The sequence below is a fragment of the Sinocyclocheilus rhinocerous genome, unplaced genomic scaffold, assembly GCF_001515625.1.
Source record: "Sinocyclocheilus rhinocerous isolate Xijiao unplaced genomic scaffold, SAMN03320098_v1.1 scaffold70, whole genome shotgun sequence".
In the NCBI taxonomy this organism is placed as follows: domain Eukaryota; kingdom Metazoa; phylum Chordata; class Actinopteri; order Cypriniformes; family Cyprinidae; genus Sinocyclocheilus; species Sinocyclocheilus rhinocerous.
In genome coordinates, this window is record NW_015624555.1 from 795,286 (window position 1) to 816,388 (window position 21,103).

Consider the following 21,103-nt stretch of genomic DNA (forward strand, 5'->3'; position numbering starts at 1 on the left):
TCCACCACTGGTTCTGGGTCACACTGACACCCCTCATGTCCACCACAAAGGTTCATCTCATGATGGGAACGAACACCAAAGAAGTTCCAGTCAAGGCCGCCCCAGTGTTTGCAGTCGTAGCCTCAGCCAGAGCTGCTGTCCAAGACTAATTCAGTCCCAGAGCTCCTCTCTAAACCTCCCTGGTCCCAGAGGTTCCTGCTAAAGACGCTCTGGTCCAAGAGGATCCTCTCACCGGCTCAGAGTTTCCTGTCACTGCTGTGATTCCTCCATAAAGATATTACACCTGTGAGCCACATTAAAAAGACTTTGTGATTGTGAAAATACGCAAAAATGTTTTAATAGGAAAATGTGATCATCTGGAAATATTTACCATTCCTTCAGCTCTAAGCCTCTTGTTTTACCAGTTTATATGTATCACTTTGAATGTTAATTTGAATAACAAACACACCAGGTATGTAATGTAAAGAGCTAAACTACGTGACACTTCTTTTACAATTTGAAGCCCACAGGGGCACCATGAGCACTTTGAAGGGGGGTATGCAAGAAAGAATTATGGGTCCCCTCCAAGGAAACAAACAATCACAGGATTTAAAGGGGTTCAAGAGAGTAAAGAAAGACAAAGAAAATAGTAAAAACTAGAATTTCTTGTGAAGCATTTAAACTATTAAGTTTTGCGTAGGGCCCCCAGAAGTCTAGGATTGTCACTGTGTCTGATGCATGTGTGGGGGCCGGGGCTGATTTGGAAGCATCCCTCCAAGTTTGAGATCCCTATGACTTACGGTCTCTGACGCCCAGACACTTTTAGGGCAGAAAAAATAAATTGCATAACAGTGCGATTAGTAAATATGGGGTCTCATGCAGTGTTAAACTTTCTTTGATGTTGATTACTTTTTAATGACAGGCTAACAGCTAATGTCAGTTTACAGTTCATGTCAGTTTTATCATAAAATTAATTTATATTAACTATGGTATTTTGGTGTAAACTATTACTACTATTGTAAGTTTTTTTTTTTTTTTGTAATGGTGACGTGTCATTGTTTTATTATATATTTTATTATTTCACAAGATATTTATAACAGTTGTTCAAGCGGTGGACCTATTTAGGGGTAACTGCTATATTTAAATTTTCATAAATGAAAACAACGCTGTGAATGGTCTTTAATGTTGATGGTTAACCGACTCAACATCGAAAATACATCACCAAAAAAACAACAACAAAAAAAACATCCTGACAGAAAAAAAAAGAACAATTTTGCCATTCAATAATTAAATTCAATATATCCCCTATGGGTTGTAATGGACTACACTTGTCCAGCTTGTAAGGCACACACTTGTGTATGTGTGTGTTTTTCACTAGTCAAAAGTTATTTGATAAACACTGATTATAGCCAAAGTTCCCCATTTGAATCATGAAAAATCTAAGTAAACAGACACTATTTCAAAAGCTTTAGTTTATTGCAATGTCATCCATGAACCACAAAATGTCTTATAAAATAAAATAGTAAGCATTAAACAAATAGATAGCTAAGAAATTCATTGTGTAATTTCCAAACAACAGGGCCAAATCATTTCTTGAAAACCTTTATTTTGGGAGAAGAAAAAAAAATCATTCGCACTGCTAAGATCAATATATATATTGGTACATATTAACGACCAGTAGTTCTGCAGAACTGGAATTGTTGATTCTTGAATGACGTTCCTCAAAGCCAGTCTAACACTTGCTGTCAGTGAAATATTACCTAAATGGCATATTACAAAAAAAGCAAAGAACATGTTTTCATCAAAAAGACAAAAAAACAAAAACAGGAACTTAAAACTAAAAATAAAAAACTTTGGTCTAGTTCCCTTCCATGCTCTTATCCACCTCTCCTGAAAAAGTTGGCGGGAATCTTTTAATCATTTTAATTACTGTTGACCCCCATCTGAACTAAAAGCTCTTCTTCATTGAAGAGCACAAAATTAATGCTCTCTAAGAAGGAAACCCAGTGCTCATGTTTTTCACAGAAGTCATAAAGAAACCTTGTTGTAGGCCTTAAAAGATTCATGTCAGCTTATATCACCAGCTCTCTGAACAGTCCAACACATTTTAAACGCTGAGAAAAGAACAGACTTTTTAAATACAGAGAAAAGGATTGTAAAACTAAACAATGCTCTTGTAACACTGATGAAGCGGCATCTTCATCCTACCAAAACGCTGAGACGTTCCATTATAAACAGCTAGTTTTGCAAGCACACTGGCCTCATCCAAACCCAAATCTCACCCACCCCGAGACCCAATCTCTCGGTGACTTCTCCACCACCAGTTCAACAACTAAGAGCGGCCTAGTTTAGGCTCATGGGCTTTTAATGTTCCCACAGCATCCTTCACGGCATGGTAGATGATGTTCTTCACCTTTAAACAACAGAAATAACATTAAATCAGAATCAAAAGTGTTTGGCAAGCATTTAGCTTACCAGAAAATTTGGAAATACTGCTTTTGTGCTCCACAGAAGAGAGTCATATCAGGTTTGAGCAGAACGACATCTAGAAATACCTGTAGCTTGTCCTCGTGGTTAGTGTGAGTGGTGGAAAGGTGGCGGAACTCCTGCGTCAGTCTAAAACAGTGCTTCACATGTTCGGGAGAAACAAAGTCCTCTGCGACCTTGATACAGCTGTACAGGTTGTGCACCTGGGAAAACCAAGATGAGCAAATTAGTTTTTATGTGTCAAGAAGGGGGAATGTATCGTCTAGGATAATATTGTTGTTGCAATGATGTGCCACTCACTTTGCAAAAAACTAATAAAAACATGAGTTTACACTTTCACGGCGTGATGTAGTCTAGTAGAATTCAGTTAAAATTAGGGCTGCCCCCTAACAGTCGACGAACCGTTAGTCGACAAGAAGAAGCTTGGTCGACCAAAATTTTATTAGTCACTTAGTCGCAGAAAAAGAAAATCCACAGGAAGTGGTGAGGTCACACAGTCCGTGACGGACAGATCGTTAACGGCTGGTCTTTGTGGTAATACAGTACATCGGGCAGGACATCCAAATGCTCGCCTATCATTCATCGACCTCAAATATGGCTATTCATCTGAAAGATGTATGTAGTAGCAACTTTACATGGTCGCTCAATCTAATGTGCGCTATTGAAGCGTCTGTGCGGAGTGTGGAAGCTGAACAATAGCGCTCACTGAAGGACAGATGGAGGCGCTAGTGCGCTCACTTGCTTAAAATACTCCCTCATTTTTGCTCATACAGATAGGAGTAATACATCTTTCGAATCTGTAAAGACTCTACTTTTATTTGTGTGCACAGAATAACAACGAAACGATGCGCTTTTGTAAAATAATTAAAGCAAACAGGATGCGCTTTCGGCCGTCTTGGTCTCTGTGAACTTGAGTGCGAAACTCCATGTATAGGCTATCTTTGCTTTACAGGCATAAACAAATATATCTATAAAGAGTGAAATCTCTACTTTTAAATGAACCAATTCAAATAGAAAGCAAATATTCTCAAATTATGTAATTCGTATGAAACATGCATACAGGCGCATCACTGTGGAGATGACGAGTCTGTGTTGCCGACTTCATCTCTTAGGCCGAAAACAAAGAAAGCACTAGGCTAGTTTATCAATACATTTTTAAAACGTTAATGCAGTCTCTTTGCTGTTTTTCCCAGACACATTCATAATTATTATTTCTGCCGGTACGCTGTGGCAAGCTTCTTTTTTTTTTGCGTGCGCTTGAGCGCTTTATGCAATTAAAGGCTCATTATTATGATTTACATGGTTTATTAATAAACGTGCGACTAATAGTCGACTAATGCTTAAAATGAACGACTACTAGTCGACCATAAAAATCTTTAGTTGAGGGCAGCTCTAGTTAAAATGACCCCAAAATTCAATGTATAGGAGTATATAAGTTAATATTGCGAATTAAATTTGAAACGTTATTGTCATTATTGTCTGTTTCGCCAATGAAAACAGTTCCAAAGAAAGCCACAAAAGAACTGCTGTGCGTCTCCAATCAACGCACAATGGTGCTTGAATCAGTGTTTCTGAAAGAATCAATGATTCAGTGATCCATGCATAAAGTCACTTGTTAAGTTCCTGAGTGAATCAGCATTTGAACAAATTGGTTGAATAAACGAATCAATGACTCACTTTTTAAGACAGTAACTTGCTGCTACCAACTGGCGGTTTCAGTTTCATATTTCAAGTATCATTTCATTAAAGTGCAAAAAATTGATTTTGTTGATACTTATTTCATTTGATTGGTAACAGCCTAAAGTGTTTTATTATTCTAATTGAATTTATTAAGTAAGAATTTAACAAAAGTTAAATTAGAAAAGTAAAAATGCCCCTGGAAATCAATTTAAGGTGGCAAATATCAGTCCTTAATGAAAAGGTTAATTTCTGTCACTGCTGTGAACTGACCGATACAAGGAATATCAAAATCTTTGGTCAGCTGTCCACGACAGGCCTAAAGCAGTCAAGTTACCAGCGCGAAAACACACTCAGCTAAATATCGTCCAATTACTGTTATCGACAAAATATTTAGTTTAGTTTTTTTTGTGTGTGTGTGTCAATATTGCACACCCCTAGTGTCAAGTACATGATTTTGAACTGAACTCTGATAGTGGACATCCTCTCAATAACTAACCTGATGTGGCGCTCCAGCTGGGATGAACACAGCATCTCCCAAAAACTGCACAATGGACCAGCCCTGGACTCCGTACTCCTCGTACAGCCTGCGACGCAGCGTCTGATCCAGGTACCAGCTCTGGTCGTGGATTGGATCATGGTCTGGTGGGTTCTCCTGACCTTGTTCCTCTCCAACCTGCAATAAATAAGTGAAATGAACTTCAGATATGCACACCGTAAGAGCAGAGAAAAGCAGAGAACTGCCCAAATCTGAAATCTAAAATGTTGTCATCATTTAGTCATATATATATATGGGTTTGCAACCACATGAGTGTCTTTATTTTTGGATAAACTCTTACTTTAAAAGCAATAACAGTCAAAGTCATCCTTTCACCTTTCGCAGGAGCTCACGGATCTTCTCCGCGTCTTTGGCGGCGTAGATGTGCCAGAGAGCTCCAGGTTTCTCCTTTGCCTCATAGACTCTTCTCTTAGTCACGTCATCCACATCTCCCTCTTCAATGGTCTGCATCACCTCTGCAGTAATAACAGGTCAGTCAGTAAACATACCCACAATCAGAACTTGTGTAAAAGTCTTTATCATTTCCATAAAACAGTGAACTAGAGCTGAACTATTGATATTGACTGTTAGAGCCTCATTTGTTTCTTCACAGGGCCTCTAAGCATTAGTTGGGCAACTACACTATGACCATCAAAACAAAGTAGATATTTAATAACTGATTATAATTACTAAGCAATAGGGCTGTCAAAATGAATGTTCATTCAACTTGTTTAACACCGTTATTTATGCAATGCTGTTAACGCTATCAATTTATCTGACAGTATAGTAGTTTCATTCTGGTATTTCCAACCACATGCTCCCTCTCTCTGCCCACTGAAGATGTCAGCAAACCCAAACACACAACATGATTGACAGGCAGAAAGCATTTATGATTTTTAAACAAGTTCTGCCAGTCCTCTGACTCTATTCTTGCTGTTTAGGACTGTCACAGACACAGATGTGACCAATCTCAGTGATATCAGTCAGATAGGATATTTTATGAGTTGCACTGCAAGAAATAATCATTCATAGGACATTTAGTTACTCACTCACGTGCAAAACACACTTAAACATAATCGAGCAACAGAGAAGGTTACACAATATTAAGTCTACACAATGTGGAAAAATTGTATTCATTTTGGCAGATTACACAAATATTTCACAATGTTTTGACTCTTTGTCTTAAGAGAAAACTGAACTACAAGAAATTTAAGATTAATTGCAATAAAATATTTTAATCTACTGACAGCCCTACTATTCAAGCAAGCAAACGGAGCAAAGAGGCTGAATGGGGGAAGGCAAGGATCAATCCTGCAGGGTCTGCTCAGGAGTTGTATAAAGAATATACATCAAAAATATACTAATCACAATAAACTGCTCCAGTATCCCAACACTTTTTTGTATGGGAAAAAAATTGTCCGCACAGATTCCTGGAAATAAAAAGGCAACAAATTCCAATTTTAAAAGATGGAATGACAGGATATGAAGGTCCTTCACCAACCACTGAAGAGCATGGAAATAAAAAACAGCTTTCTTATAGCGGATAAGAACTATTTAAAGGGGTCATAATGTTAACCTAAGGCTAAACTCCAAATGTTCAACTAATCTGTCTGATCGTGATTAAAGGGATAGTTCACCCAAAAATGAAAATTTGATGTTTATCTGCTTACCCCCAGGGCATCCAAGACGCACCGGATGCCTGCGCGCGCTCAAAAACAGTTGGACATAGTGGTGTATTAGAGGTAAAAAATGATATAAATACTGTTCGGTTTCTGGCACAAACCGATCGTTTCATGTCTTAGGACATCAATGTGTCGTCACGAGCCGCAGGGTTTAATTTGGATTTGTCTGTGCATGTTTTTTTTACTCTCATAGATTTTGTTACCATTGCCATGCATTATACGACTGATAGACTACAACGGTTAAAGTTAAAAATCATCATATGTGTTCTACTGAAGAGATAAAGTCACCTACATCTGGGATGCCCTGGGGGTAAGCAGATAAACATCAAATTTTCATTTTTGGGTGAACTATACCTTTAAGTTATGAACCAGATTAACCAGTTAACTGAAAACAACTAGTGATTGTTCACACACAACAGAGTGATCGGTTCAATCCAGATGCAGTGGTTCTCAAGAAACAGCTCACTGGAGGGGGGTCTGGGCCTGTTCCTAAAACAAAGGCTTTCATACAGCTTCAGAAGACTTGGAAAATAGCTCATAATGGCTGGTCATCTGCCAATGTTGGGCCATCGTTGAATATCAATCAGCCCAGTTTCTGCAGTGTGTTCTGCACCTTTAGCATTTTAGCTGCCTCTGTCCGCAGCTTTTTGACCAATTGAGCAGGTTAAATCGTTGGCGGAGCCCATCGGTGAGAGAAATCCTCATTCAGCTTAGTGAACCAGTGCACAAGATCAAGGTCAAAAAGGCATAAAGAGAAGACACTATTTATTTTTAATCCTCATCTCATCGGTGATGATTTTCATTGATTCTATCTGGTGTGAAAGTCTGATGTAAAAATGTAATAGAAAATTGGTGTGCTTTGTTTACAGTGTGTATATGCACAGTACTAGCTCTTCCAGTTTCCTCTTTTGAATGACGAATACAGACTACTAACACCTGCTGGCATGGAGAGCTTTTGCTTCTCAAGCAAGCGAAGAACGTGCATGCTAGTTGGTTGTTGGCTGTAGTCTTTGCAATGTGTTCAGGCTCAACTTTTTAGCCCTGATGCAAGCGACACCACATTCGGCTTTCCTCAGAGCTAGTTGTTAGTTTGGTGTGTTTGGCCTTTGGGTGGAGACACACCAAACCGACGCCAAAGAACTAGCGCTGAGGAAAGCCGACTGTGGCGTTGCCTTGCGTCGCCTGCCAAAAAAGTTGCACTAGAACACACCGGACAGACTACTACCAATGACCAACTAGCGTAAAAGCTCTGCACTTGCGTGAGAGAACATAACTCCAGCAGGTGGCAGTAGTCTGTATTTGGCATTCAAACAGGGAAACCGTCAGAGCTAGAACTGTGGACATATAAAGCAATCAGCACTTGCTTTTAACATTGTTTACACCAGCCGCGCTCATTACTGGCGGATTCGTGTAGCTTTGTTCAATCAAGTTATAAATGGCACTGGCATTGTCAGCCCTTCTTGTGGATAAAGAAAGAAAGAAATGGATAGAATGACAACAAGTGTCTGTGCGTTCCCTCTTTACTCCGTCATTGGTTTGCTTTCGTCAGTTCTGTTTTTTTTTCTTGTACGCTCATTCGCTAAGCTGAATAGCCATTCAGAGTTCTCTTTCTCGCTGACAAGCTCTGTCGACAATCCAACATGCAGAATCGGCTGAAAAGAGCTGACGGCGTCCGACTAGAGCCAACTGCTGTAGAGCAGCATGAAGATTCTTCAAAACTTCTCCTTTGTGTTCCACAGATAAACAAGAAGAATTTGGGTTTGGAACAACATGAGGGTGAGTTCAATGAATTTTCATTCTTGTGTCAACTATTTCTTGCCTTCTTGAACTGAGCAGGATGTTTAGATTTTTGAAAGTTACAATTCATTATGCATCAAACTTCTATTTGAAAAGAACCAAAGAAATTGTGATTTATTATATGACCCCTTTAAAAAAAAAAATAACACTAACTCAATCGTCAAAAGTTCTGAAGGGGCATCAACACAGCGAGATGTAACAAAAAAAAAACCACCATGGTCACTATGTTTTGGTGCCCTGGGACACCAAACTCTGAATGGAGTTTACAAATTGGTGCACAAATTGGTGTTTTATAATCAACATAAATAATACATAATTTAATGTAAAGAGTAGCAAGAGATGGGTTAAAGCAATGGGAGTGAAGAACAAGAGAGAGCGAGAAAAGTGGGAGGGCATGCCTGAGGTGAGACAAATGAAAAAAATGCACAGACCTTTGAATCCAGCGCGGTCTGCTTCTGTAAATGAGAAATGGTGCCACAATCAAAAGTAGTAAGACCCCAAGAGCACAGGCCGTCCTAAAGGCCTTAACTATAGGGTGCCATAGGGCTGCACGATAAATCGAAATGGAATCGAAATCGCGATTGTCATGCGTATCTTTCAGTGAAGCGCGGTTCTGTGATCAGCAGTAAATCTCCATCCAAAGGCCAGAGGGTGCTCTCGCGCTGAAACTCCAAATACGCCTCGCAGAAGAAACCCGGGAAATGCCTATAGCGGTAGCTGGATAAACAGAAGATTTAACCGCTTTTATTGATTCAACGTGACTAATAAACAGACGATTATGACAATATATGGTTTATCGGAGTTATTATTATTATAATTTTCATTAAAATAAAGTATATTTATAATGCAATGCCTTTATCACTGCTTAAATACTATGAAATATGTTGCGTGCCTTATTCTGTGTAAGAAGCCACATCATCTCACAGAAGGATTTATTTCAAACACTCGACTGACGTTATGAAGTGAGTTTGGAGTAAAAATATGTTATTAAATGTGGTATTTTCACATCACGTGCTTTCAGATGGAGTAGCATTTACGGCTCTGTGTAGTAAATGCTGCTCCATCTGAAAGCACGTGATGATGATTTACTGCTGATTACAGAACCGGCTTTACTAACAAAATGCGCATGACAATCGCATTCGATTAATCGTGCAGCCCTAGGGTGCCATGTTGGCCTCTAAGAAACTACCTCTTGAGGGAGGCTTGCAATTATTATTAATTATTTAACTTTGTAACACAAAGCTAGGGGTCTGAATACTTTTGCAAGGCACTGTATTTTGTTCTATTTTAATGCCTGTTTCCGATCCAAAGATTTCATCTATGGGTGGAATCTGTATCATTCAAACCTTAACTAATTAGTTCACACTTAAAAGAATAGTTCACCCAAAAATGTCATAATTTACTCACCCTCATGTTGATCCAAATCTGTATGACTTCTGGATTCAGAAAACCATGAGGGTGAGTAAATGATGACAGAATATTTGGGTGAACTATCCCTTTAAGGACAGGAAGTGTTTTTAGGGAATTTTGAAAGATTGTGACAGTGTGATTTTTTTTTAAATTTTCATTGAAACCAATATAAACACAATAATTCATGTCGTACAACATTTTTTACTTTTTACATTAAGTTTTTGTTTGTTTGTTTCTAAAGAAAAACAGACTGCAAAATTAGTCAAATTGCACCCAAAATTAATCACATCCTTATACAGCACAGGGGCAAAAATGAAGACCAAAAGTTCATACATTATATATAGCTTAATTATATTAGCAACAAGAAATGTTGTATTTTGAAATCAAACTGCTGCATCAAAATACACATACACAAAAAAACCCTTAACACACATAAACAAAAGCTTAATGCTTACTGTTTTCATGGTCACCGTCTCCTTCTGGGATGCCCACATACACCATTACGTTGACTGCATCGGATACATCCAGATGCAGGTTAGTGGTGCCAACCTTCCTGTCTTCTGTGTAGATCAGACCTGGGAGGGACACGGCAAAGGGCAGAGGTTAAAGAGCTGTCAGTGTATTCCTCATAAGCAGTGGCGAGGATGTTGCATGTAGATCCCTTACCATAAGCATTGTACATTTTAGGACCCAGATCTGGCCGAACGAAGAAGTTTGGAAGACGAGAGGCCAAGTTGAGCCGGCCATCTCTCTTTGTGTACTCTGGCAGAGGAAGGTTCTCCATGAGATCATCAAACCTGCAAACAGGGGGACATAAGTAATCTAATTCATAAACATTTCAACACACTGGCTGCTTCCAAGCCAAGATCCCATAGCTAGTGGTCGAACGATATGTTGCCAAGGCTGATATATAGACCGATATTTGGCACTTTTTAATTATCAGTATCGGACAATAATTGTTTTTCTGTTTGGCCGATATGTCAGAAGTGGAAACTTTTAACTTGTCAGTAAGCAGGACTTTTATTTTGACAACGCTGAGTGCACAGAGCTCCCATTGTCTATCTTCATTGGTTTACGGTCACTGTTTAACAGTTCTAATAAATTATTACAAAGAGCTTTTAAACAAATTAGTTAAGAGCATATGAAAAGTATTATAGCATTTGATTTTCTATTACTAGTAATAAAGGCAAACAGTGTAATGTTTTCTCATCTACCATCAGCATTCAGCAAATATGCATTTCATTTAAACAAGTCTGAATATCTAATAAACATTTAATTTCACTAACCTTGCTGTGCTTTGCTGCTATGTCGTATTCATTGTGTGATATATGTAATATTAGCTCTAACTAGTGTTGCATGATATACTGGGACTAAAAAAAGTATCGCAATCAGCGTTGGGGAAAGTTACTTCAATCAGTTACTGCAATCACAAAATTGCACTACTCCATAAAAAAGTAACAAATTACGTTACTTAGTTACTTTTTATGAAAAGTAATGCATTATGTTACTTTTGCGTTACTTTGTCACCTGGGCTGGGCTTGCTTATTTGTTTTTCAATAACAAAATACACAAAAGTTATATTTTTGTCAACTGTAAGGGCCCTTTCACACCAAAAGTGAAATGAATAAGCCGCAGGCTGAAGGAAGTGGCTCTGCACCTCACTCCCAATTTCTGTCAACCAAAATTTTGGTATTGTGACAACACTAGCGCTAACTTGCAGAAGCTTACCATATTACTGACTGTAATCTGGTTGCAGCGTTTTTTTATTTGAGAAAAATACTATAACAGAATTACAGAAAGAAGTTGACATCTAAATAAATTTCTTTACAGATGTATTTTTTTTATCAAGTAAAATTTTTTCATTTTCATAAATATTATGTAAATATATATGTATACAAATTTAATTTCAGCAATTGTTATATATGCGTTTCTACTATCTTTAAATTAAACAGTGTAATATGATATTTATCTATATATATTGGCTTTTTACCACCCAACGGTCACCATGATCTCCAAGATATCGGCATCAGCAATCAAAAAATTCATATCGGTCGACCAACAGCTATGGCACGAAATAACATGCCAGCAAACCTACCGAGTGGGCATCATGTCTCTGAAATCTTCTCCAGGAGGCCAGTCTTTAAGTTTTAGTACCATTGGTTGGCCATCTCCACCCTGCAAACGCTCTAGAGCACAGAGGAGAAGATAATAGACCACCAGGTCAAAGTGGTTTCATGGTCAGCTGGATATGGTGACAATTAAAGGGTTAGTTCACCCAAAAATGAAAACTGGCTTGTGTTTTACTCACAGAAGGCGTTCTGGTGGAAGGCGTATGAGATATGCTAGTCTCGCGAGTTTGTTTATAGGAGCAAAGGAAGCAAAGTTTCCTTACTTTAGCAAAGGAAAACCAGTCTCCTCTTGGCTTATATCGAAATCCTCTGACATTTTTCTTTGCAAATCTTCGGTTTGTACTTCTAATTCATGACCGGCATTTTGTTTTGTGTTGTTGTCTCTCTGCATTCGTCACTAATCACGCAATGCCGACGTGCTACGTCATCCGCCGGCACGGCTTCCGCGTATGACAGTTGGCGGAAGTGATATAAAAGTGTTTATCACATATGAAATATGGATATTTTTCTTACAAAAACGCATGGATTCACTACAGGTGGCCTTTATTCACCCCCGGAGCCGTGTGAAGCACGTTTATTATGAACGCGCGCGCTTTATTTGACGACTTGTGGACTGTTCAACTACAACACCCGCTGACTGCAATGATAGAGCTTGGAATAGCCAGGATAATTTTTAATATAACTCCGACTGGATTCGTCTGAAAGAAGAAAGTCATATACACCTAGGATGCTTCCAGGGTGAGTAAAACACAAGCCAGTTTTCATTTTTGGGTGAACTAACCCTTTAAGGATGGTAATAATCAAATCAACAATGAAAAGATCCAGGCTTGCTCAGACGTTAAAGTGTCTGTACTCACTGGAAATAACCTGGAAGCCATCCCAGAAGTCTCGGACTTTAACATCAGAGATGATGGCGCAGTTCCTACAGTTGACCAGGTCCACATCCTGGTCTCCAAACTCCTGGCTGAAGGACTCTGGCTTCCATAACTTTTCCTTCAGCTTCTTGTGTATGCCCGAGACCAGCACAGGCTAACCAAGAAAAAGCTATTACCCTCAGCAGAACGTAACCCATCAAATAAATGTGCATCCATTTGATCTTCACCGCTCACCTGTCCTTGTTTCCAGCACTCTCTGAAGATCTTCCAGTTGTTGCTGTTGCTGGGGTCCTGCAGGCAGAGCAAACGGCCATCGCACAGCCAGGAGTGGGAAGTGTGGGGGTCTAATACACTGAGACCCATCAAGCCCTCTCTGCGAGGAACAGCCCCTGACTCGCCGCCTTCTGCTGACCCTGACGAACGTCGACCCTCTGCCATCTTCGTCTCCACCACTGATGCAATGATATGATCCAAGAAGTTAGGAAGTCCTCCCTTCATTTTATCTGCCTGCTTAAGAGAGAAAGAAAAACATATATTTATAAAAATTAAAATTAAAAAAATATTACGAACATTTATTTTCTTATGTCTGTCTCAACAACATTTACATGACTGTTCAAAATTTTGTTGTCAGTAAGAATTTAGGAAATTAACACTTTTATTCAGCAAGGGTGCATTAAATTGATCAAAAGTGATAGTAAAGACATTTATAATGTTACAAAAGTTTCCCATTTAAAATAAATGTTCTTCTTATCAACTTTCTATTCATAAGAAGAATCCTGAAAAATTTTATCACGGTCTCCACAAAAATATGAAGCAGCACAACTGTTTTCAACATTAATAAAAATAATAATTAATGTTTCTTGAACAGCAAAGCATCATATTAGAATGATTTCTGAAGGATTATGTGACACTGAAGACAGGAGTAATGATGCTGAAAATATAGCTTTTCGATCACAGGAATAAATTACATTTTAAAATATATTCACATAGAAAACAGATATTAGATTTATTTTTTTTTTTTTTATGTGTTTTTGATAAAAACATATGCAGCCTCGGTGAGCATAACGGACTTTCAAAAATATTTAAAAAATCTTACAGACCTCAAACTATACAAACACTAGATATTTTTTGTTAATATGTAAATATATTTAATATAATACAATTTAGTGTGATATATAGTTATTTTTGCTAATGCTTTAAATAATACATACATATTAAGTAATCTCTATTTTTAATAATGTAGTTCTAGTGATCCTTAAGAATTTTTTTCCTCAGTGGTCACAAAACAAAAGATTATTCGGTCCCACTTTATATTAAGTGGCCTTAACTACTATGTACTTACATTTCAATTGATCATTTGGTACAATGCGCTTATTGTGTACATACATGTTTTTACATTGTACTTGTATTAAAACACCTGCATGTAATTACATCTGTAATTAATTTCTGTAATTACATTTATAATTACACTGTTGACCCATCCCTTACACCTTAACCCACCCTTAAACCTACCCATACCACCAAACCTGCCCCTAACCTTACCCGTATCCCACCTCAATAGCAGCAAAAGTGTTTTGCAATACAATATGAACACAATAAGTACATTGTACTTATTTTTTGATGTATGTACATAGTAGTTAAGGCCACTTAATATAAAGTGGGACCGATTATTCATAACAAATTAATTATATTATTCATAACAAATGTCTGTCATTAGTAAAAAACAGCTTCATATGAATTCAAAACAAGCATCAAAACGTAAAGATAAAGTTACGTACACCAGCAGTGGAGAACACTGAAGGGAAGGGAACACCTCCCTCGGCGGGACCTTGCGGGAGCTTTCCGGGGCCAGAGTTCAGCAGATCTCGGAGACTAGTGCCCTCTGCTTTGGGTTGGGAAGGGCCAGCACCCAGCAGCAGACTATTGAAGAGCTTGGGACTAGACCCTGAGTGTTTGGAAAGGGTGCCGAAGGAGTCCAGACCAAATGGAGTACGAGAGTCACGACCCATCACAGAGCGCAGAGACTCTGAGATAAAACAAGAGGAAGAGCTTGAGCACATTGTGTCTGCAAACATTTACCAAATTTAAGATTTACCAGCAAATGTTTTATAAGGGGCTTTCACAAAGAAAGAACCTTTTCATAGCTCCTAGAACTACTGGCGGAAGTGCCCGCTTTTTGTCGTGTTCGCACTGCAGGAACTAGGAATGGTTTTAGTTCTAGGAACTCTGTTTGGAGGAACTAAATTAGCTCAATCTTTAGAGTAGGGTCTAAAACAGAACTATCAGTGACCTAAGTGTACGTTGATAGGCCAAACGCATACGAAACACCGGCTACTCGGCATTTTTAAAAAGTCATTTAAAAGTATTTACTCCAAGAACATGGAAAATAGCAATAACAGCATTTACCAGTTGTCTGCAGTGTTGTGTTCTTTTCTCAGCCTCGATGATAACAATGCAAGTTGTCATAGGAGGTTTCGTCTTTTAGCCCAACTTTTTGCTCTTTCAATCACGTCAATTGTTATGGTTACATTCCATCTCGGTTATAACGAAGCCCACGACACACAACAAAAACAGCTCCATTCACCAGTTGTTGACATTTGTAAATGCCGCACATAAATACTTTGTTAGTGGTAAGTCATGTTAATAAACACTAGGGCGGGGTAAAAAATATCGGTATCTCGATTTTAATCGATTCTCATTTTTACGGAACGATATCGATTCTTAAATCCCAAGAATCGATTATTCTAGCCTGTTTTCAGTTAATGGACAGAACATTGAAGGGCACTTCCCATCCAACGGCATGTACTGTACCTGATATATATCCAAAATAACCGATATTGAATCGAATCGATAATCGAATCGAAAGCTTGTGAATGAGAATCAAATCGGATCGTGAAATTTGTGTCAAAACCCAGCCCTAATAAACGGTCTACAAATGTTAGTAACACATTAGTTAATGTTGGACTAGTGTACACTTTACAGTAAGGTTTTACAATTCCCTAAGTAAATACTTTGTTAGTGGTTAGACAGTCTACAAACATGAATAACATCTCCGTTGATGTTCAGACGGTTTCCACTTTCAAATTAAGTTTACCAATAGCCCAAATCAGTGGCCAAATGGTAAGTTAGTATTGTTCATCCTTTGTGTGTGTTAGCTGCTACATAAACTTGTGTATATATGTAGTATAAATTAAGCCCGGCTCACACTGTGCGATTTTGGCCATGATTTGGTCGTCTGAGACTAATTTTGAAAATCCTAAAAGATTCCTATAATCCTAGGCTAAAATCTGTAGTCTTTGATCGTTAGTTTGACATGTTCACCGACAGCCGATTAATGGCCGCGGTTCATGGTTGCGATCAAATTTGACCTCTGACGAATTTCTGGCAGTGTCAGAAGATTTGGCGCACAGTCATGCAGTGTGACAGCTCCTACGACGAACGTCAAACTGTCTTCCGTTTTTCAAGACAAGCCATGATCAGAATTAATGCTACATATTTCTTCTAACCGCATAAACTCCGGCGCTCTCGTCCTCCGCTCAAGGAATTCATATGATTCGTTGCCTTTGCTATGATAAACACCGGTTGCGCTGCTGTTTTCATGTGGGTGTGTAGTGCTGCTTGCACTATTCTGCATGAATATGCCGGTATTGCCGCCATTCATATACTTTTAATGATAGCCAACATTACAGCCCAGCGTGCAATGCAGCTCACAGTCACTGAACGTGTGTGGGTTGATAAGGTAAAACTCCGGACAAGTTTTCTTGCGCGCACCCACTTTTTTTGGTCATTGTTAGTTCATGTTAACTAATGCATTAACTAACGTTAACTAATACAACCTTATTGTAAAGTGTTACCATTTTTTTAAAGGAAGCTAAAAGCATATCTTTTATTTAAGCTTTTATCTAAAATTACTTTCTTTAAATCTCTTTGGAATGCATTGTCTTTTTTTTTTTTTACCTGATTTATGCATTCTTTGTATTATTTATGTTTTTCTTCTATTATTAATTACATATCTTTTGTTATGCATTCCATGTATAGAATTTTTGTTTTTTATTAATATAAAATTGGTTTTCACGTTACATTAATTATGGTATTTTTCCATCGGTTTCACTGAAGAACTTTGCAATTAATGTAATATTTTTTTTACTTTGAGCTGCATTTCTTCTGTGTGAATGTTGTTCTACAAACAAAGGTTTTTATTATTATTAAAGTTTATTATAAAGAACAAAAACCAAAATTATAAATACAATAATAAACATATCTCTTCTTAAATGTACAAAATAATATATACTATATAAACATATATAACAGTACATGATCATTTTGGTCAAATGTAAATTCAAAGCAGTTGAGAACCACTGTTATAAAGTACTTCCACATGTGCCATCCACTAACTGTTAACCGCTCTAAACTGAGTCTCACCTTTGGGCTCCTTTTGTGTGGCCAGGTCAGCCAGCCAGTGAAGGGCTGAGGAACTGCCCTTGCCATCTTTCGCAGCTGGTGTGAGGACGGGAGCAGGGATAGAAGTGCTGCTGTTTGTCCCACTGGTGCCTGACGTTGTGTCAGCACTGCCCGCCTCTTCAACAGGCTCTGTTTTGACTACTGCACCCGCTGCAGGTTCCCCATTTGGACGGGTTGTGGCTGAAGTGGAAGTGGCTCCATTCCCCACACTGTTAGCCGCACCCGACTGCACCAAACATGAGACACAAGATGAGAACAGACCAAAAACAGATCTAAGAGCATTATAGATGTAATTCTACTTTCAATTCAAATGTTTTGGAGATGTCTTGCCTGTGAAAGGCCGTTTGGAGCACTGGGCCGCACCAAGGGTTTGCTATGTCGACTAGTGCAGGGGCAGTTCGCTTTGATCCCCCATTTACCTCTGGCTGCGTGTACCATGTCACCTATGCTGTATAAGGCTAAAGGGACACAAGGAGACAATAAAACTGAGCTCCAGTTACTGTGATTTCACATATTTTGAACAGGAATAAATGCACTAACCTGTGCCAGGTATAATTTGAGTGGGCATGAGGTTCTGTGGTTCGTGTGGCTGGCCTTTAGCACACTTCAGCCATGAGAACACGTCTTCTTCAGGACTCTCGTCTACAGAAAGAGCAGGAGTGAGAGTCAGAGACATGCTGTAATGGACATGCATGACAGTGCACCTTCATCAAACATAATAATAGCTTCACAACGTTTCTAGTCAGGAATGTGGCAGATCCTTTGTCGTATCTACCTTCAGGTGGCCTGTTCTTGCGTAGCCGGTAGCAGTCGAGACAAACGCCGAAGCCGCATTTGCGACACACCCAGTGGATGTTGAACAGCGTTGTCTCACACACGTCGCACATTTCTCTCACTCCCCTCACAGCACGCTTCCATGCCACTTTTTCTGCAAAATCACAGGGCATTATCAGATTTTATGCAAGTCCTTATCAATTATTATCGAAATAGTCACTAGCTCTTCATTTTAGTGTACATTTATAAATGCAAAACAAATGTTTTATTTCAGTTAATAAAACTTTTTTACTCCACGCTTTTGTTTTAGTAACAGTTTTAACTATAATAACCTTGCTTTATATTAGCCCTGAAGTAATCACACTAAAATAAGGAACACTGAGGTTCTGAAAGGTGCTATATAAATAAAAAATATTATAATAATTATTATTATTTGTTTAATATGAGATTTTAAAATCTTTCCAAATTCCTTACTGATAAGACACTGTATGTAATGGAGGTTTTTTTTTTACCCTTTTCATCGAGCTTCATTCATGAAACATGAGTAGAATGTGAAATTCATTGAAAAAGCATTACATTTAATGTGGTATTTCACATAAGAATTTCTATAAATAATTCACTCAAAATTATTCTGCTTATTTCATGAATGAGGTCTTTAATATTACAGTGATTATGGAAGCTACATCCATTCAGGTGTCCATTATTTTTTCCTGAGAATGATTAAAATGTTATTAATTGATTGTTATTATAAATTATATAAAATGTAAATTAGTCATCTAAATTAATATGATGCAGTTTTATGATTTTATACATTTTCCTAGTAATGTTAAGCTCTAAAATATTTCATGAGATGGAAAACTTTAAAATGTGAAAAAAAAAAATCCTTGAAGAGTCAGGTAAATTAATTTATTTAAAATAAAAAAAGGGAATCTTGAACATTTCGCTCTTAAAAACTTCAGGAATACTAAAGCTTATTAACTGAAAATGATTTTAGTTGTTATTTTACTTTTAGTTTACAGAAATTAAGAGTGTCCATAAAACTAGATAAAGATTTCTGCATACAAAAAATGTTTGGCATTATGTGATACTTTCTTATACTTTCTTATATTCAGATTATAAATTATTTTGTGTGAACAAGCTTTAATCAGCTTTAATGAACTAACAGTTACTTACGATGGGGCTCTATCATCATCATGGCCTCTTTCTCTGACATGACCAGTTGGCAAAACTGGTCACCCACGTTTGCTAAAATATATTTGGACGTGTCCAGGTCAAGTCCTTCCTGTGCTGTGAGGGAGGGGAGCCACAGCCCCATTGCCATGCTGTCACTCTGCTGCGGGCTCAGAAAGCCTTCCACGCGAAGGACTCCCTTCTTAGTGAAAGCCAGCCTGTTACGACAAATCAAGATGTCAGTCTCACACCCTAGCCAAGAGTTCAGCTAGCCATACCAGTAGTTGTCTGAATCATATCCACCTGCGAAAGTGGAAGAATCGGCAGGCCACGTTTGGGTCATCATCATCGTCCTCATCCTCGCGGGATTTCCTGTAGCGCTCCAGACGACACTCGCGGCATTTGTGCAGGTGTGGCGCCACGTTAATGCAGGAGCCGTCTTGCAGAAAGGACTCTCCGGACTGCTTCAAGCGCCGAACCTTATTCTGGTCCTTCAACACAGACTGTCCCACTAGATGAATCACACATGAACCCAAAATCAGATGACTGTGAATGTCTATCAAGATCTATAGAGATCGACAGAGCAGGATGGCCAGAACTATTAAACAAAAACAGTAAACTAATGAATAGAGACCTGCAAGAATTATGTATTTTTGTATGCCAAAACCTTGAAACAAGTTAGTATTTGAGCATTTCTGCTTCCATCATCTAAAAAATCAATGTTTTTTCAATGGGTTTGTGATGAAATGTTTAAAATAAGTTTTGTGGATTACATAAGCTTAAGATATTTTCACATAAAATCACTAATACCCCCTTGTGGCATAGTACCCCCTGGAGAAAGCGTAATAGCTAGGGCTGCACAATTAATCGAAATTAAATCGCAAAGGCGATAAATCGCGATTAGGCAGAGGCTGCAAATGTCATGCGTATCTTTCAGTGAAGCACGGTTCTGTGATCAGCAGTAAATCTCCATCCGAAGGCCAGGGGGCGCTCTCGCGCTGAAACTCCAAATACGCCTCGCAGAAGAAACCCAGGAAATTCTTATAGCCATTGCTGAATAAACAGAAGATTTAACTGCTTTGATTAATTCAACGTGACTAATAAACACACGACTACGACAATATATCTATATATCTGAGTTCGTCTTATTATAATTTTAATTATAATAAAGTCTATCATAATGCAATGCTAATCGACATAGCCTTTATCACTGCTTAAATACTATGAAATATGTTGCGTGCCTTATTCTGTGTAAGAAGCCACATCATCTCACAGTCAGAAGGATTAATTTCAAACACTCGACTGACGTTATGAGTTTGGAGTAAAAACATGTTATTAAATGTGGTATTTTTTACATTCTTTCAGGTGTAGCAACATTTACTACACAGAGCCGTAGTTCACTGAGAAGCTACGCAAACAGCTTTCATAATCGCAGAACGATTTCTTCGATTTCATAATCGCGTATTAAATTAGAAAATATCGGGGGAAAAAATCAATAGTGGTATCAGATTTTTAAAACCCGCTGAATCTAGTGACTTGTAAATGACTGGCTCTTTGTGGTAATGTTTTCAGTGAACATATGAAGACAGTATTTGCACATTCCAGCAGGATATGCCCTTGTCAACCATGTTTATATTGATCTGAAAGCACGTTCTGGAGATTTACTACTAATCACAGAACCTGCTTTACTGGCAAGATGCACATGACAATCGCATTCGATTAATCGTGCAGCCTAGTAATAGCCAACTTGTATCACGTGTGCCTTGATAACCAATCACGGCCTTGACGTCACTGAATAGCTGTCAGAGTTGTGCGACAGCCAATCACTGTTTGTGGATACCATTGAAATGAATGAGAAGTACCGCAAATTGAATCCTGCCGGTCACAAAACGGTCTGTGATTTCTCTTATAAAAGGGCATTTGTGGCATAAACTCTAAAAATCCAAAACAAATGTTTAATGGCAAACAGATTGAAGATTAGCCGATAAGATGTTAATTCATTAAATGATAAGCTGTTTTGCCACAAAAGCAGTTTATTCAGCATAGTGAGGCATGGACATCCATTCAAAAAAATGGCCTCTGGTCTCCTTTACTGTGTACTGCAGCATTATGCTTTTTTTTTTT

The 21,103-nt window shown here is 38.3% G+C and overlaps 1 protein-coding gene across 1 annotated transcript in view; it reads right to left on the minus strand.

Moving 5' to 3' along the window:
* Nucleotides 1–1,447: 1,447 nt before the first annotated feature.
* LOC107742679 (lysine-specific demethylase 3B-like) overlaps nucleotides 1,448–21,103 on the minus strand; it is a 26,763-nt gene continuing 7,107 nt past the window's right edge. Inside the window, exons 9-25 of the mRNA XM_016555723.1 lie at nucleotides 19,283–19,490; nucleotides 18,983–19,197; nucleotides 17,811–17,963; nucleotides 17,576–17,677; nucleotides 17,366–17,493; nucleotides 16,997–17,261; nucleotides 14,353–14,600; nucleotides 12,809–13,084; nucleotides 12,557–12,728; nucleotides 11,666–11,756; nucleotides 10,237–10,367; nucleotides 10,026–10,145; nucleotides 8,592–8,615; nucleotides 5,018–5,157; nucleotides 4,643–4,819; nucleotides 2,535–2,669; nucleotides 1,448–2,392 (exon numbers count right to left, since the gene is read on the minus strand). Of these exons, the coding sequence (XP_016411209.1) occupies nucleotides 2,312–2,392; nucleotides 2,535–2,669; nucleotides 4,643–4,819; nucleotides 5,018–5,157; nucleotides 8,592–8,615; nucleotides 10,026–10,145; nucleotides 10,237–10,367; nucleotides 11,666–11,756; nucleotides 12,557–12,728; nucleotides 12,809–13,084; nucleotides 14,353–14,600; nucleotides 16,997–17,261; nucleotides 17,366–17,493; nucleotides 17,576–17,677; nucleotides 17,811–17,963; nucleotides 18,983–19,197; nucleotides 19,283–19,490 (2,666 nt within the window). The 3' untranslated portion in view covers nucleotides 1,448–2,311. The remainder of the gene's footprint in view (nucleotides 2,393–2,534; nucleotides 2,670–4,642; nucleotides 4,820–5,017; nucleotides 5,158–8,591; nucleotides 8,616–10,025; nucleotides 10,146–10,236; nucleotides 10,368–11,665; nucleotides 11,757–12,556; nucleotides 12,729–12,808; nucleotides 13,085–14,352; nucleotides 14,601–16,996; nucleotides 17,262–17,365; nucleotides 17,494–17,575; nucleotides 17,678–17,810; nucleotides 17,964–18,982; nucleotides 19,198–19,282; nucleotides 19,491–21,103) is intronic.